At 31.6% G+C, this 15,812-nt stretch overlaps 1 protein-coding gene across 1 annotated transcript in view; it reads left to right on the forward strand.

The window, feature by feature from the left end:
• LOC123296560 (titin) overlaps positions 1-15,812 on the forward strand; it is a 175,143-nt gene that overhangs the window by 121,076 nt on the left and 38,255 nt on the right. The window contains 9 exon segments of the mRNA XM_044878085.1: positions 61-1,287; positions 1,624-1,700; positions 2,594-2,694; positions 2,756-2,976; positions 3,208-3,282; positions 4,120-4,224; positions 5,188-6,372; positions 6,886-6,945; positions 7,924-15,753. Of these exon segments, the coding sequence (XP_044734020.1) occupies positions 61-1,287; positions 1,624-1,700; positions 2,594-2,694; positions 2,756-2,976; positions 3,208-3,282; positions 4,120-4,224; positions 5,188-6,372; positions 6,886-6,945; positions 7,924-15,753 (10,881 nt within the window).

The following is a 15,812-nucleotide window of genomic DNA, read 5'->3' on the forward strand; positions in this document are numbered from 1 at the left end:
GGGTACAATTTCTTATATTATGTCCTAAATACAAAATTTTTAATTTTGATTAATTTTCAGAAAAAGAAGATGGAATTGCTCCTCATTTCACATTATCACTTAAACCACAAATTGCTGAAGAGCACACAACAACGCAACTCGAATGTTACGTGGTAGGACAACCTACACCTGTTGTAAAATGGTTTAAAGGAAACGATGAAATACAACCAGATGATAAGACTGTAACTCAATACAATCCAGAAACTGGTCACGCTGTATTAGAAATCGAAGAGGTAACTAAAGAAGATACATCAATATTCCGGGTGTGTGCTGAAAATAAGTTTGGCAGAGCAGAGAGTCGAGCAAATTTGATTGTTCAAGAAATGAAAATGCCAACACTTCATCATGTGAAGAAAACATTAAAAATAATTAAGCCTCTAAAGGCAGTAGTAACCAGAAACACAGAGCCAATTGTTTTAGAGGCAGAATTTGAAGCCATACCTGAGGCTAAAGTTAAGTGGCATCGTAATAATAAAGAAATCAAGCCATCAGAAGACATTAAAATTGAAATAACTGAAAATACTACAAAATTAGTAATATCAGAAAAAGTCAAGCAAAAAACTGGAAGATACGAATTGCGCGTTGAAAATGAAGTTGGTGAGGCTCGAACGTCTGCATCTGTAGCCATTACAGAGGAAGAAACAACAGAAAGTAGACCACCTAGATTTATTAAACCTATTGAACCTCAAATAGTTACCGAAGGAGAAGTCGTAATTATCGAGGCAATTGTTGACGCATACCCAACTGCTACATTCCAATGGTACCAAGAAAATGTTCCTATTAAATCTAGTAACGAAATACGAATTGCTACAGACAATAATAAATCTATATTATACATACCAGACATCCCCATAGAATTTGCTGGAAATTACACATGCAGAGCAGAAAATGTCGCTGGATCTGTCACATGTACAGCTAATATAAATATTTTAGAAGAAGAAGATTGGCAAGAACCAAAGGAATTACTATCGCCAAGATTTGTAAAACAAGTATCGCCAGTCCGTGTAATGGATGGTGAAAAAGTTACATTTACTTGTAAAGTAGTTGGGAAACCAGTTCCAAAAGTTGAATGGAGGCATAATGATCGACCAATTAAGGAAGCACAAGGTGTCATAGTATCTCAAGATATGGAAGGTGTTTGCTTCTTGGCTATTACAGAAGTGTTTCCAGAAGATGCAGGAAACTATACATGTATTGCAACCAATAAAGTTGGAGAAGCTATTTGTACTACAAACCTGGTTGTAGAAGGTAAACAATCGATATCTTAACTCACAACATTCTTAGAATATGAGTATAGTAGAGTCTCGATAATCCGAAACGTCAAGTAATGCGTACATTTTAAGTCCTCGCTTTCCATGCCGGTCCCTATGCCTGCGAGCGTTCACAATCACTTTAAAATATATACATACATTTATCTATAAAATCCCTTTAATCCGAACAATTTCAGCAATCCAAACCACCCTGATTTTTATAGGGTCCCGATTTTCACAACTCTACTGTATATATAATTTACAGAAACTTTTTTTTAAATTTATTTATTTTGTATAAATAATGTTAATAATTCATACTAAACTTTACTTTTAGCTTATGAATATGTTCCTGACTCCGAAATTGGATTAACAACAACAGCAGCCAGTGGATCAGAAGAAGATTTGTTAAAGGTAATTTATTGGAAATCGGTTCTGCAAAAATAATATTATTTATAAATAATATTTGATGTAGTACTTAATAATGTAGTTTAATTATTGTAATTTTTCAATTTTGCAATAAAAATTATAATTAGCCGTGCGCAGCTTTAATCCCCTAAAGATTATACGGTCCATTTTAATTAAATATTTATCATTTTAATTAGAAAATAAAATGTTATATTCATATTCGTAAACAGTGGCCAAAATCAATTTTACGCTGTTATGAAAACAATGTGGTTTTTTGGTAGATTTAATGTCTAAAATATGAAATACGAAATATCATCCATTTATATCCAAATATCTTCAAAACCACTTCTCATAACAGGTGCTTAAGACATCAACAGTGATAAATATTTCTTTAAACTTTAAATTTGACTAAAATTAAAATTATACATTTTACACGCTAATTTCTATTGACTAAATGGTTTTATGTCCAAATTTGTATCTTTTACGAAATTCCGCCAAAACATTTTTTGGTAATTTTTAACCAAAACTGACGATAATAATTATGTTTTTGGAGGGAAATTGAATCCCTTCCCCATTCTTCAAGAGATTACCAACAAATGACCAACACTTATCAGTTAGTTATTACTTCATATATGGTTTTTTTATTTGGAAAAATCCCGAAGAATGGGAGGCCCGACTTTTATAAAATGATGAATCACTTTACTTTTATATTCATTATTTAACAATCTTCTTATTGTAATAACCATTACTCAAATAAAAGAAAAAAATTTTTAGAGTCCATATAGCGAAACTCCATACAAAGTATCTTCCCGTTAGTAATCAATTGGGAAAAAAGACCGTGAGACTAGATTAGCAATTTTATATTTTCATTAGACAAATAATGCTATTTCTTCTTACAGGATGCTCCAGAATTACCACTAGACAGTGATAATGAATGTGCTCCTAAAATTGTTAAGAAATTGCCTGAAGTTATCACTACACAAGACGGTGATGTTATTAGGTACGGTTGTAGATTTTTTTTAAATTAGGGTAAATTTTGTAATAAATGTTAATTATTGTAGGCTTGAGGTAAAAGCTGAAGGTAAACCTAAACCTGAAGGTAAATGGATTAAACAAGATGTTGAAATTATACCATCAGAAGGATTTATTATTGAAAACTTTGAGGATGGTACTTCAGTATTAACCATTACAGAAGTTTATCCAGATGATACTGGTGAAATCACATTTGAAGCTTTTAATCCTCTAGGTGTAGCTATTACCACAACTGAATTATCCGTAGAAGGTAAAAGTTTGAATTTAAAAAGACTTTTGAAAATAGCTTTTTATCTAATATAACTTTTAAATATTTTTTCAGGATATATATTGATTTATCCCAAAAATATCCTATTTTTTATCCTAATTTAAATATAATTCACATTCTCACATTACACAATTATTTACAGACATTGAAATACATTTGATTTAAATTAAATTATATTTTATTATTTTTATTTATTGATTTCTTTTACTATAGGTATTGTTGGAACAAAAGAATATAGAAAGCCAGAATGGGTAACACACATGGAAGAATTGCAAGCAATATTAAAAGGTAGCCAAATATAGTTTTTTGTATGAAGCATGAATAGTTGTTAGTGGCATCTATTTTGTTAAATAATGATTAAACAATACTTTTATTACACATTGTCAATAAATCTTTATCATATAGCTATCGGTTCAGGTAGATAGAATTTATTATGCCCCTCATAAATAAAACCGTAATAAACCTATTTATTTCTGAAACAACATATGTTATTATCGCACTCCAAAATACAGTAAAAAATAGAAAAACAAGTTTGATCAGATCATAAATGATAAAATCGCATAAACTTGAATTAAATAAAAAATTTGTATTTCATGGTCAAATTCGTAAATCTGGTCAAATTAAAAATTATTTTTTTAATTTACCTCTTTTCTTAGTTTTTGATTTTTTCTTAGATGGAAATCGACCAAGAATACGATACTTACAAAGCGTCCTTTTGAAATTTAGTGACCAAGTGTACTAAGAGTCATTATTTAATTATACTTGTGTGTGTTTTTTGTACATTGACTTGTTGAAAAAAAGACTTAAATAATTATTTTTGAACTTTATTTTTTAATTCCACTGAAATAAATTATTGTTAACAAATTAATAATTTTTATTTTTTAATATATATTTTTTATATTTTTTTATTTAATAAAATTTTTAAAATTTAATTTTGTGTATGTTTTGAATTGCTTTTTCTAAATTGCCTGATTTATTTTCTTTTTAAATAATATATTGGAAAATACAATTATTGTAAAAGGTAAGTCTATGAATGTGTTGTTAATTTTGCTGTTTAACAATATTAAGTCTCTAAGGTTAAAACAATTCTTAAAAATTATGAACATTTGTTATTTTATTTCTTAGCATCACAAAGTGTACCCACTTTTGTACAAGAATTTACTGATATTCGAGCCAGAGAAGAAGAAACGATATGTTTCGAATGTCAATTTTCTGGTACTCCAACACCTGGTAAGTAAATGCTAAATATAATATGTATTAATTATCTGATTATACAGCTGTCTGAATTTTCGAAAAAGTACCATTTCCGATGGTAACCTTCCACCAGGCCCTATTTTGAAGTTAACACATTCAAAAAACGGTTAGAGACACCTGAGTAATTTCATTTATACAATTGTAAAATGATTAGTGAAGATTATATTACACAATATTTTTCAGAAAAAAGCATGAAGGCATTAATGAACTTTTTTTCGAAAACGAGATAAAAATCTTTAGCTTCAAAAGGGGTCTTTTCTGGACACATGTTTATCATACAAAAATGCTTTTTTAGCCCCTCAAATATTGACTATTTAGATTATTAGCGAATTACCGAAAGAAATGGAGCTATTGCTTTTGTACTGTTGTGATGGAATTTTGAAAAAATTTCTTCAAATGTTCACCTAACCTGTACCCTCTAAAGCGGTCGCAATTTAAGTATGATTTCAATAACATTTGGTATCAAGAAGGGGTTTGGTATTTGAAGGGGGAAGTTCGTTAATGAGAAAAATCGCCAAATAAACAAGAGGGGATGCGCAAAGTACAAAATTTTGAATTTTTTGATCAGTTTTAAGCAAAAAAGTACTCTTCCTCTAGAGGCGAGGCTTAGTTTTCGAAATAAAATTCTTGAAAAACTTCCAATAATATTCGATTTTAAGAAAAATGTGTTATTTTTTCAATCTCTGAGGGAATTCACTTAGCTAACGCAGTTGCTGCTACGAATATTTTTTGTATGGATAGACCATAAATTTTTTTTCATTATTTTAAACTTGTTGATTTTAAAAGGCTCTTCAGATCTTATTATCAAAATCATTTAACTTTTGGACCATGGTCGGTAAAATTACGCATACTAGTCGCATTTTGTAAAATGATTGGCAATCCCACAATATTTCATTTCATTTTACATGGCAATACAAATTTAGTAATTTATTTTTCTAGATGTTGTATGGTATAAAGACGATAAACTAGTAAGAAATACCGAAACTCTTAAAATTCGTATAAAAGATAATAAAACTTCATTGACAATAACGAATGTTAAACTTGAAGATGTGGGAGTATACGCTTGTAAAGTTACCAGTGATATTGGAGTGGCCGTTACAAAAGCAAAACTACATGTACAAGAACTTTATCACGAAGAAAAAGAAAAATTAAAAATAAAACAAGCCGCAGAGAAGAAAGAGAAACTATTATTAGAGAAAGCTAAATTAGACAAAAAACGAGCAGAACGAAAAATTCGCAAATCGTCTATAACAACAGAACAAGTAACTTTAAAAGAAACAGCCACTGTTAGTGAGGTAACTGTAACAGAACAAACAAAGGAAATATCTAAATTGCCTGACAAGCGCCAAGCTGAACAGATTTTACCCATATTAGAGCCGGTTGTTACAGAAGCTATTGCTTCTTGTAAGAAGATTGACGAAAAAGTACAAGAAAGTATTGAAGAAAAAGCCGAACATATTATTTCACCAGTTGAGCCAGTGACTGTATCTGAAACAACAGTTGAAGATAAGGTAGAGGAATTAAAAGAAACTAAAGTCACAAAGGCTTCTGCTACAATTACACAAGAAAGTTTACAAAAAGCAGAAGTAACGGTAACAAATGTGAAAGAAGTTATTGAAAAAGTAAAACAAGTGAAAAAGAAACAAAAACGAATGGAAAAGGAAGTTGAGGAAGTTCTTGAATTTGTTAAAGCTAAAGAATTAGGACCTGGTGAATTACCAGTACGTGAATTAGCAGAAATTGGTTTTCTTGTTCGACATGGTATTACTGTGAAAGAAGTAACTGTACTGTATGATGCAGATAAATTCCCAGCCTTGCGTAAACCAGAATCACAATCAGCTTTAGTTAATTTAGTTGAGCGTCAAGGATATGGAACATTAATATCAGAAGTATTAACAGAAGAAACTACTTTGGATGAAAATGTAGCAGCAACTGTTGGATTTAGAGCATTTATGAGAATGGTCGATTTGAAACATGCAACAGTTGAAGAAGTTATCACAAACTTTGCACCAGAAGATTTCCAAACACATCCATGGGAATATAAAGAAGCAAAGGAAGTCATGTCTCAATTAGTTGAAGATTTACAAACAGTTAAGAAAACTGAAGTTAAAACATTTATCAGTGGTAAGTTATAATATAATCGAAAATGTCTTATTAGATACTAGCAGTATAATAAATGTTTGGTCTTTTAGAAAAATTATACCGAATATCAATATGATAATACCCACACATTGTTAGTGAATGTTTCTTAGAAGGCTATACCTTCATTAACGGAGGTGATTAAAGTGTAATAACTTTTAGATTTAGTAATCATATCCAAACGATATTTGCTAGCAATCGATGAATAGAAGCTAGTATATGAATTGAAAAATATATTTAACCGTTGAAAAACAATTCAGTTTAAGAAGGTTGTGCTGAGGAATCTGAGCTATTGTAAAACTCGATAGTTGTCCAATTGTAGAGCGGTTGTCCAGCAAACAATTAGGTTCTATTCCCACTCACGTGTACTTTTCTTCATATACAGTTAGCATTAGTGTCTGTGTAGAATGTCAATCATTTCTTTACTTAGCCAAATAATAAAAATTAACTACAAATATGTTATAAATAAAATTATTAAATATATGTTAATATTTTTAGATAAGAAGGTAAAAGAAGTGTCGGAAAAAATTGAGATTAAAGAAGCAATTGAACAAGAAGGTAATTTTTGTGTAATTTATTATTAATTATAAAATTTTTTAAATAAAAGTTTTGGTAGGCTTTCTAATTCAATGATAATTTTGGCTGTTATGCGCAAGTCGTTAAAATAACATTTAATTAGCTTCTACAATTTTAGCTTCATATTATTTGCAGCAGAATTAACAACATTTTGAAGATGCTAATATTATGCTTTTTTGCAAGTAAGTCATAAAATTATGCTATTAGTTTCAGCTTTGCTTATTATTTATTCACAAACACTGCATACATGTAAATACAAGAAGCCGAAAGTATTATTTATAAATATTATGCTGGTACTACACAAATAAGAATGGTGTAGAAAATACGATGCACAATTTATACATTTTGATTGTGATATGTTCGGATTTGATTCCCTTCAAATATGTATACTTTTTTCACGTCTATTACTTGTTAAAAATATTAATTTATTTAATTATATAAACCGGAGACTTTCTTTCATAGATTTGAAGCCTACAAAATTTTTGTCGGAACCGGAAAGCTTCTATTTAATATATTTATCATGTCAGCATTCCATATTGTGCGACCACTTTAAAAGTTTTCATTTTTTCTGTATTGTGTGAATTAAAAATATGGGCTTCCATTTGAAATTTTTATCTCTATGGGGCCTTCCATAAATTTTTTAAGGTCACCCAAATATGCTCACTAAATTTATATTGTTGATTTTTGAAACTTGCCTAAAATATTTATATAATAATAATAATAATGGGGATTAACCTCCGTTTCTCAGCCCACGTCTATAATAGAGGTTACCCACGTCATTATTTTTATACTTCATTTTATAAAATTGACTTGATTAACACTTTTATAAAAAAACTTCTCTAAAAGTTCTTGGGCCGCCTTTGTGACACCGCAAATATTTATAAATGATAACTGATGACTTCGTCTCTGTTTTGTTCGAAATTTCAACAATATTTTATGACATTATTATACACTCAACAGAGACAAAAACTGCAAAACGCACAAACTTACAAACAACAATTGAAAAAACACAGTCAAGCCAACATCAAGGTATACAAATTACTGAATTACTTGATGACGAACAAATTGATCAAAAACAAAGCTCTATCAAAGAAACATCGTTTGGAATTGTAACTCAACCCATTGAAGAATCACCCAAAATTGAATCGAAAGAAGAATCAGAAAACGAAGATGAAGAAACTTTAATTGTTGATACAGTAACAAAGAAAATTGTTAGTCAGCAGAAAAAGCCAAAGCAAAAAAAGATTAAAAAAGAAAAATTAGTAAAAGAATCAGAGGAAAAAGTAGAAATTGTTGAGATTGACGATGGGCAGAAGATGGTTAAAAAATTGAAGTTAAAACCACAAAGGCCAGAGACAGGCGAAGAAATTATTGATGAAGAGTATTTAGAAGATATTAAATCAAGTAAACCAACTCTTGAAAAAACACAACCTATCAATTCTTCTATATTGTCATCTGAAGTAATTCCATTAATTGAAGTGCCACAAATTGAAACCAAAACTACTGAACCAAAACAAATTAAAATTAGTTTGATGCCACACTCAGCTTTATCCAACACAGAAACTACAACAGAAGAAAAAGAAATTGATTCAATAGAGACTAAACCAAAAGAAACTAAAGCTAAGTCCACGATAGATACAGTAGAATCGTATCAAGTAACAGAAACAAATATTCAAGCAACTTGTACTGAATATGAAGGTCGTATGAAACCAACTTTATATGAAGCACAACAATCTCTTATACCTAAAGAAGGGCTTATTGTAAATGAAATTGAAGTTGGTCAACCTGTGACTGATATTTTAGACAGTTCCGTTTCAAAATCTCAAGCAACATTATCCTTGTCGTTACAAGAAGCGACCAATGTCTCTGAAATAGAAACATCGTTAAAAGAAGGTGACTTTACAAGGGAAAAATTACCCAAAACCACAACTGCTCAAAGAATAATTAGCACACAAGAAAGTATAAGTGTTTATGAAGTAAATGAAGGGTTATCAGAAGATACATATGATGGGAAATTAAAAACGGTACCTGTAAAACCTAAAGTCAACATATCTACAAAAGAACCCGTAGAAGTAAGTGAGGTATTTACTGAAACAAAACCAGATAAATATTATCCAGAATTGATTGTTGCTACGGAAGTAGCAAATGAATCATTTATACCACAAAAACAAATCCAAACAGAGGAAATAAATGTTCCTGAAACTGAAGGTATATATTCGTCTGAACGTTTACCACCATTCCAAAATGCAACACTTGATATTACATCTGGTGAAAGTTTAATAGTAGAAATGCAGAACGTACAAGAAAAAGAAAATATCTTCGAAAAAGGACGTAGCCCAAATGTAATGAATGCTACCGAAAATATAACATGCGTAGAAGGAGTAATAATAAGTGCAGTGGATTCACAAATGCCACAAAGCGATATGAATATTGAATATAAAGAAGAAAGGCAAGCAAATATTGAAATAACAAATCTAGAAAGTGCTATGTCATCAATAACAATCGTGTCCGAAAAAGAAACTCCATTGATAACTGACGATAAACCATCTACAAAAGTAGCCGTACCATCAGTTACTTGTTTAGAAACATCAAATGTATCTTCAATTGACATTCAAGAATCCGAATCAAATTTAATAGATACAGAGAAACCAAAGAAAGCTGTTGCAGACATGAAGTTCAGCCCTGAAGAACCTATTTCTGTGCTTGAAGTGCAAACATTAGATACACCTATTTACAAACTTGATACATTAAAATATAGAACTGACGAGGCCAAAACTATTTTACAAAGTAATGAAGCAAAAGAAATATCTTTTGTAGATGTTCACGATAAAGAATCTTCTTTTGTTGCCAAAGAAATTCCAATCGCTTTAAATATATCAAATGTATTTGAAACTCAACAATCTACATCTGGCTATATGACGCAACCCATTGAATTAGAAGGATCGCTAGAACCATTTGACAGACCTGAAACGCATGTTTCTAAATGCACACCTACGCATGTTCTACCAACTGTGCAAGTAGAAGAAAAACAACATGAAATTACTACGGGGTCTATACCAAAAGACGAACTAAAAACAGTTACTGCAAATGTTAGTTCAAATACATTGGAAGAGACCACAGTAGAACAAGTTTTTACAACTGAAAGTGTTGGACTTTATACCGAAATTGAGAAAATAAAAGAAAAAACAGCGGATGTCATGCTTAGTCCGAGAGAATTCATTACAATTACTGAAGTTACTGCAGACAATAAAGAAGGGATCTATAAACCACAAGATTCCCCGATATGCTATAAAGCTACGCCAGAGTTTTCTTTACAAAAATTAGCTATCAAATCTTTAACAGAAACACACATGGATACTACTCCAATTGACGAACCAAAAATTTTAACCGGTCAGGCGAAATCTACTCATACAACAGTTGATAGCATACAAGTTTCAGAACAAAATGTAATTGAAAAGGAGTCAGCTCATATATCAAACCCATTGCCAGATACAAAACAAGCTAATATGGAAATTGACACTGATATACCAAGTTTATGTGTATCACAAGCTATTGTCCATGAATCTGAAAAAGAATATGTCAAAGATAAATCGCCTGAAAAGTTAAGTGCTATACCAATCATACCAACTCAAGATGTTGTTGTCATATCAGAAAATACAGCTATACGTAATGCTCCCGATTTGTTATTAGAACAACCAGTTACTGGAAAAGCCAAATCTGAAAATTTACCTCATCAAGAATTGATTGTTACAGAAGCAAATGTTGCGGATACAGAAAAATTGCTAGAATCTTATAAATTGCCAGAAGAAAAAGTAGCAGAAGTAACTGTGAAGCCGGAAAAAAGTATAAATATAACAGAAGTAATAACCAATTACAAAGAAGAATATTTAGGTAATTTAGAAATACCAACAGAAAAAACTGCAACAGTTGATATAATTGAAAAAAATGTTATTTTACAACAAGAAATTGTAAGTGGTATTAATGTTGGTGCATTTGAAAAGCCGTTTGTAAAAGAAGAACTAGCATATGCCAAGACTGATGGTCTTGAATGTGCATTAAGCAGCGAAATTACAGCTAATGAAAATGAGGACACATTTCAAAAACCGATCCAACCAGATCACAAACAGGCGGATGTAAACTTTGAAATAGGAAAAAGTATTAATATTACAGAAATTGTTTCAAATTTTTCTGAACAACCACTATCCGATAGTACTGTACCCAAACAATACGTAGCAACCCCCTCTTTTGATTCTCAAAATGTTGCACAGAAATTAGAAGTTGTTTCAGATTTTAGTGTACAAGATTTTTCGAACGTAGTACATAATTCAGTTAAGGCAAATCTTGAAACGTTACCTTACGAAACTTTTATACAAAGTCAAACTGTAACACAAGAAAAAGAAGGGCAATATTTCCCAAGTGCAAAACCAGACTCTAAAACGGCTGAATCGAATTTAGAATTGGGTGAAAGTGTTTCTGTGACAACTATTTTAGCTACGGAAAAAGAATCAATTCTTGAAGAAATTGCCCCTGATGCAAAAATTGCTCAACCGGAAATTCTAAGCTTTGAAGCACTGGGACAAACAAGTGTTTTTGTACAAAATACAGTTAATGAATTAGAAGAAATATCACCTAAAACCGCATTAGGTCACTTAGAACAAATTCCATTTACAAGTTTATCAAGTACCATGACAGAAGTAAATGAGAAAGAGGGTATATTTAAAGATGTAGCACCTGATTATAAAATAGCCGAACAAACATTTAAAGAAGCTTCGTCGTTAGTAGTATCTGAAGTAATTACTGATGACAAAGAAAAAGAATACATTACAAAAAAACCTGAAGATATGAAAAATGCCAAATTTGATATTGAAGGACAAAAAGTTGCTGCGAAAACTGAAATAATACCAGAATATTTAACAGGAGCGCTTACACAGAAATCTGTTTTAGAAAAACAACACGCTCAAGCATTGCACTCTACATTCGAAAGTGTGATTAACATAGAGACTATTGCAAATGAAAACGAACAACTTTTAGATGAAAAACAAAAACCCATAGCTCAGATACCACATATGAAAATCGATGGTGATCAAACTGTAGAAATAACCGAAATCACATTAGGTGAATCTGAAAAACAATTTGTGTCTCCATTTCAGCCCTTAGAGCAATTTGCATCCAGAGATATTGTCAGTCAAGAAACAACAAAACAATCCGAAATTATTCCACACGACAGTGTATCAGAATATATACCAGATTTAGTAACAACTTCAACTGCACTTTTAAACCAGATACCATTTGAAAGTATAATAAATACAGAAGCTATTACAATTGAATCAGAAAAGAAGATAGACGAGAAAAGTCCATTAGACGTGAAAACTGCGGGAATTGCCATAGAATCAAAATACAGTTTAGAAGTGACAACAGTACATTCCCAAGATAGTGAACGACTGTTACCAGCCGAAACAAAACCATCTGATAAGCAAGCCATACCAATTATTTCAGGGCATGAAATTGCCTTGCAATCAGAAATATTTTCAGAAATGGCACCAGGTTCACTTAAAATCGAAGCACCAGAACAAACTCATGCACAAAAAAATCAAGAACCTTATAAAACAACAGTAAATGTAGAAGCAGTTGCGGCTGAGGTAGAAGGAATTCTAGAAGAACAAGCCGCACCGCAAAAGCACACGGCTAATTTTGAAGTTCAGCCAGGTCAAGGCATTTTCATTTCCGAAGTAACATTAGCAGACCAAATTTCTCAGTTAATACTCACTAACTCACCAAAACATCAAAAAGCACATTCTGACATAGATGCAGGCCATGAAATTGTACAACAAACTCAAATACAAGCAGAGTTTGACATTACTACATTACCGCAAACTACACAAACTCCTGTTACTGCCACTGAAGGTCAAGAAACACTAACTAGCATTATTATTTCAGAACATCGGCCAGAAGAGCATGGTGATGAATTTGTAGGTAAATTTGAGCCTGCTCAGAAAAAGGCAAACGTAAGTATGGAAGAAGGTAAAAAAGTGCAAGTAATATCAGAAGTTACCTTACAAAGTAAAGAAGGAAATGTTGGTCCAATGCAATTACCCGAAAAAAAAGAAGCAATGTTGAATGTTACAGGATTAGAAGTAGCCGAACGTACAACAATTGAAGCAGACTATCATGTAGGCGATTTAAGTAAATTGGATATTAAAAAAGCTTCGGCAAATATAAAGCAGTCAGTTTTTGAAGGAGTAGTGGCTACAAAACCTGATGTACAAGAAAAAGAAAATGATTTCAAACCAAATTTAAAACTTGTTACTCAAACTGCTGACATTAAAATAGAAGAGCAAAAAGGTATACATGTTTTCCAAGTTAAACCAGAAGAAAGTGAATCAAATATGAAAATAACTGAAAAGCCGGCTGAACAACATGCCCAACCCTCTTATACAATTAATAATCAAATTGCTCAGAAGAGTGAAATTATTCCAGATTTTCAATTAAATACTTTTGAAGTAGGGCAGACTGATTTAAAACAAGCAAATTTAAGTCAAGACCTACTACAATCGACTTCTGTGGAGCAAATCACCGTTGCAGAATCTGAAAAAACTTTCAGTGAAAAATTCACAGCATCCACTACAAATGCAACAATTTCTCTTGATGAAGTTAAAAGCATAATAGTAACGGAAGTAAACACTAATCAAAAAGAAGAAACTCTAGAAAACCGACCTTATTTAAATACTGCAAAAGCGAGTCCAAATATTACAGGTCAGGAAGTTGCACAATCATTGGAAGTTCTTCCTGAAAATATAACAGCAGACCTATTGACTGAAAAGGCGTTAGAAAGGAAAGCAGAACCGACTCATGTATTACTTGAAAGTATTTTTCAAGTTGAATTGAATATTTCCGAAAAAGAAAAAGATTTTACAGTTGAAAAATCAGATAATACAAAAAAAGCGGAAACAGTCTTTAGTATAGGCAAAAGTTTAAATATTACCGAAACAATCCCTGAAGATAAAGAGGGTAATCTACTAAGCGAACAAACGCCGTCTACACAATCAGGCACAACATCAATTGTAAGTAATTTATATTTGCAACAAAGTGAAATTATTACACAGGATGGTGTTGAAAACTTCGATGAAGTTTCAAAACCTAAAGAACTAGCTGTAATCGGATTGAATTTAAATGAGGGTGTCATTGTTTCTCAAAGTTTAATTACTGAGAAAGAGGATAGTTACGACAAAGTATTAGCTATTGATAAAAAGTCAGCCACAATTGATTTTGAAGAACAAAAAACTGTAAGCATATCAGAAACTGTCACTCATGAAAGTGAACAAATATTACCCGACCAGAAGAAACCACAAGAAAGTAAAGCACTACCTGAAATTGAAGGTAGAAAAATAGCCGAAAAAACCGAAACATTACCAATTATATCAACGGGAGATTTAGAAACCTTGGAAAGATCATTCGTTCAAGCCGAAAAGTCTCAAATTCCACTGGAACCCGTAACTATAACACAAGCGAGCATTCAAGAAAATGAACAGGAATTTAAAGATTCATTTAAACCAGCTACTAAAGTTGCGGGAGTGAATATGGAAGAGGCAAAACGTAGTGCATTAGTGACAGAAGTCTTAACTGAAATGAAAGAAAACCAATTTATTGATTCCGAAGTGAAAAGTTTCAATGCAGAAGCTGAAATTGATAGTACTCAAGCATTAGAACAAACCGTAATTGTAACAACACAAACAGCAAGTCCATTTGATAAAAAAACTAATTTTGACAAAAAGAAAGCCAATGTTAGCTATGATGAAATGCATGAATTGAATATTTCTGAAACTATTGCCACCGATTCAGAAAACATTTTAGATATTAATAAAAAACCACAAGAAAGTACTGCTACTTCATCAATAAGACCTTTTGAAGTTGTAGAGAAATCAGAAGTAATTCCACACATGAGTACAGAGGATCTGGAAAATTTACAGACAACTACAAAACAAGCAACTAAATTGCATTCACAACACGAATATGTTATGGTAACAGAAACAAACATACGTGAAAAAGAAGGAATGTTTGACAAAAAATTTAAACCAGATACTAAAAATGTCTCAATAAATATCGAAAGCAGAAATCAAGGATTTATGGTTACGGAAATTTGTAGCGAAATGCAAGAACAATCTTTTGAAAAGGCACAATTACCAGGAAGTGCAACAGTAAATATGGAAATAGATAGTCTAGAAGCAATAGAAGAATCGATTGTGATGCCATCGGATTCTATAATTGATATACATGAAACTTTACCAACTATGAAGCTGGCTAAAACCGAACAAAAACCATTTGAACCCTTAATTCAATCAGAAGTATTGGTTGAAGAAAAAGAAGATGTTCTCTTAACTCAAACGAAAAGAAAGTATTCCCAAGCTGAAATTCAATTCTCAACAAAATCAAGTATTTCCATAAGAGAAAATGAACTACAAGAAACTCATAAAGACTTTACAGTACAGAAAATAACGAAAGAACAAGCTGCACCCAGTTTTACGCCAAGCCAAGCACTACTCGAATCTGAAGTTTGTACCACTGAAAACGCTGATTCAATGGCTCAAATGCAAATAACATATGATTCAGCAACAACAACAATGAATATGAAACCAAATAATGAGTTAGTTGTGACTGAATTGCAAACAGGGGAGCAAATTGGTTCACAAGTTCCTGAATTCAAAACACCAGAGGCAAAAATCGGCAAATCCACCATTGAGAAAATTGAAACGAATTTACAAACAACTGAAATTTTACTTCAAGAATCCGAAGGTGAGTATAAACCTCAAACAACACGCTCTGAGTATAGTACTGTAAATATTAATCCTTAC

The sequence above is a fragment of the Chrysoperla carnea genome, chromosome 3 (assembly GCF_905475395.1).
Source record: "Chrysoperla carnea chromosome 3, inChrCarn1.1, whole genome shotgun sequence".
Classification (NCBI taxonomy): domain Eukaryota; kingdom Metazoa; phylum Arthropoda; class Insecta; order Neuroptera; family Chrysopidae; genus Chrysoperla; species Chrysoperla carnea.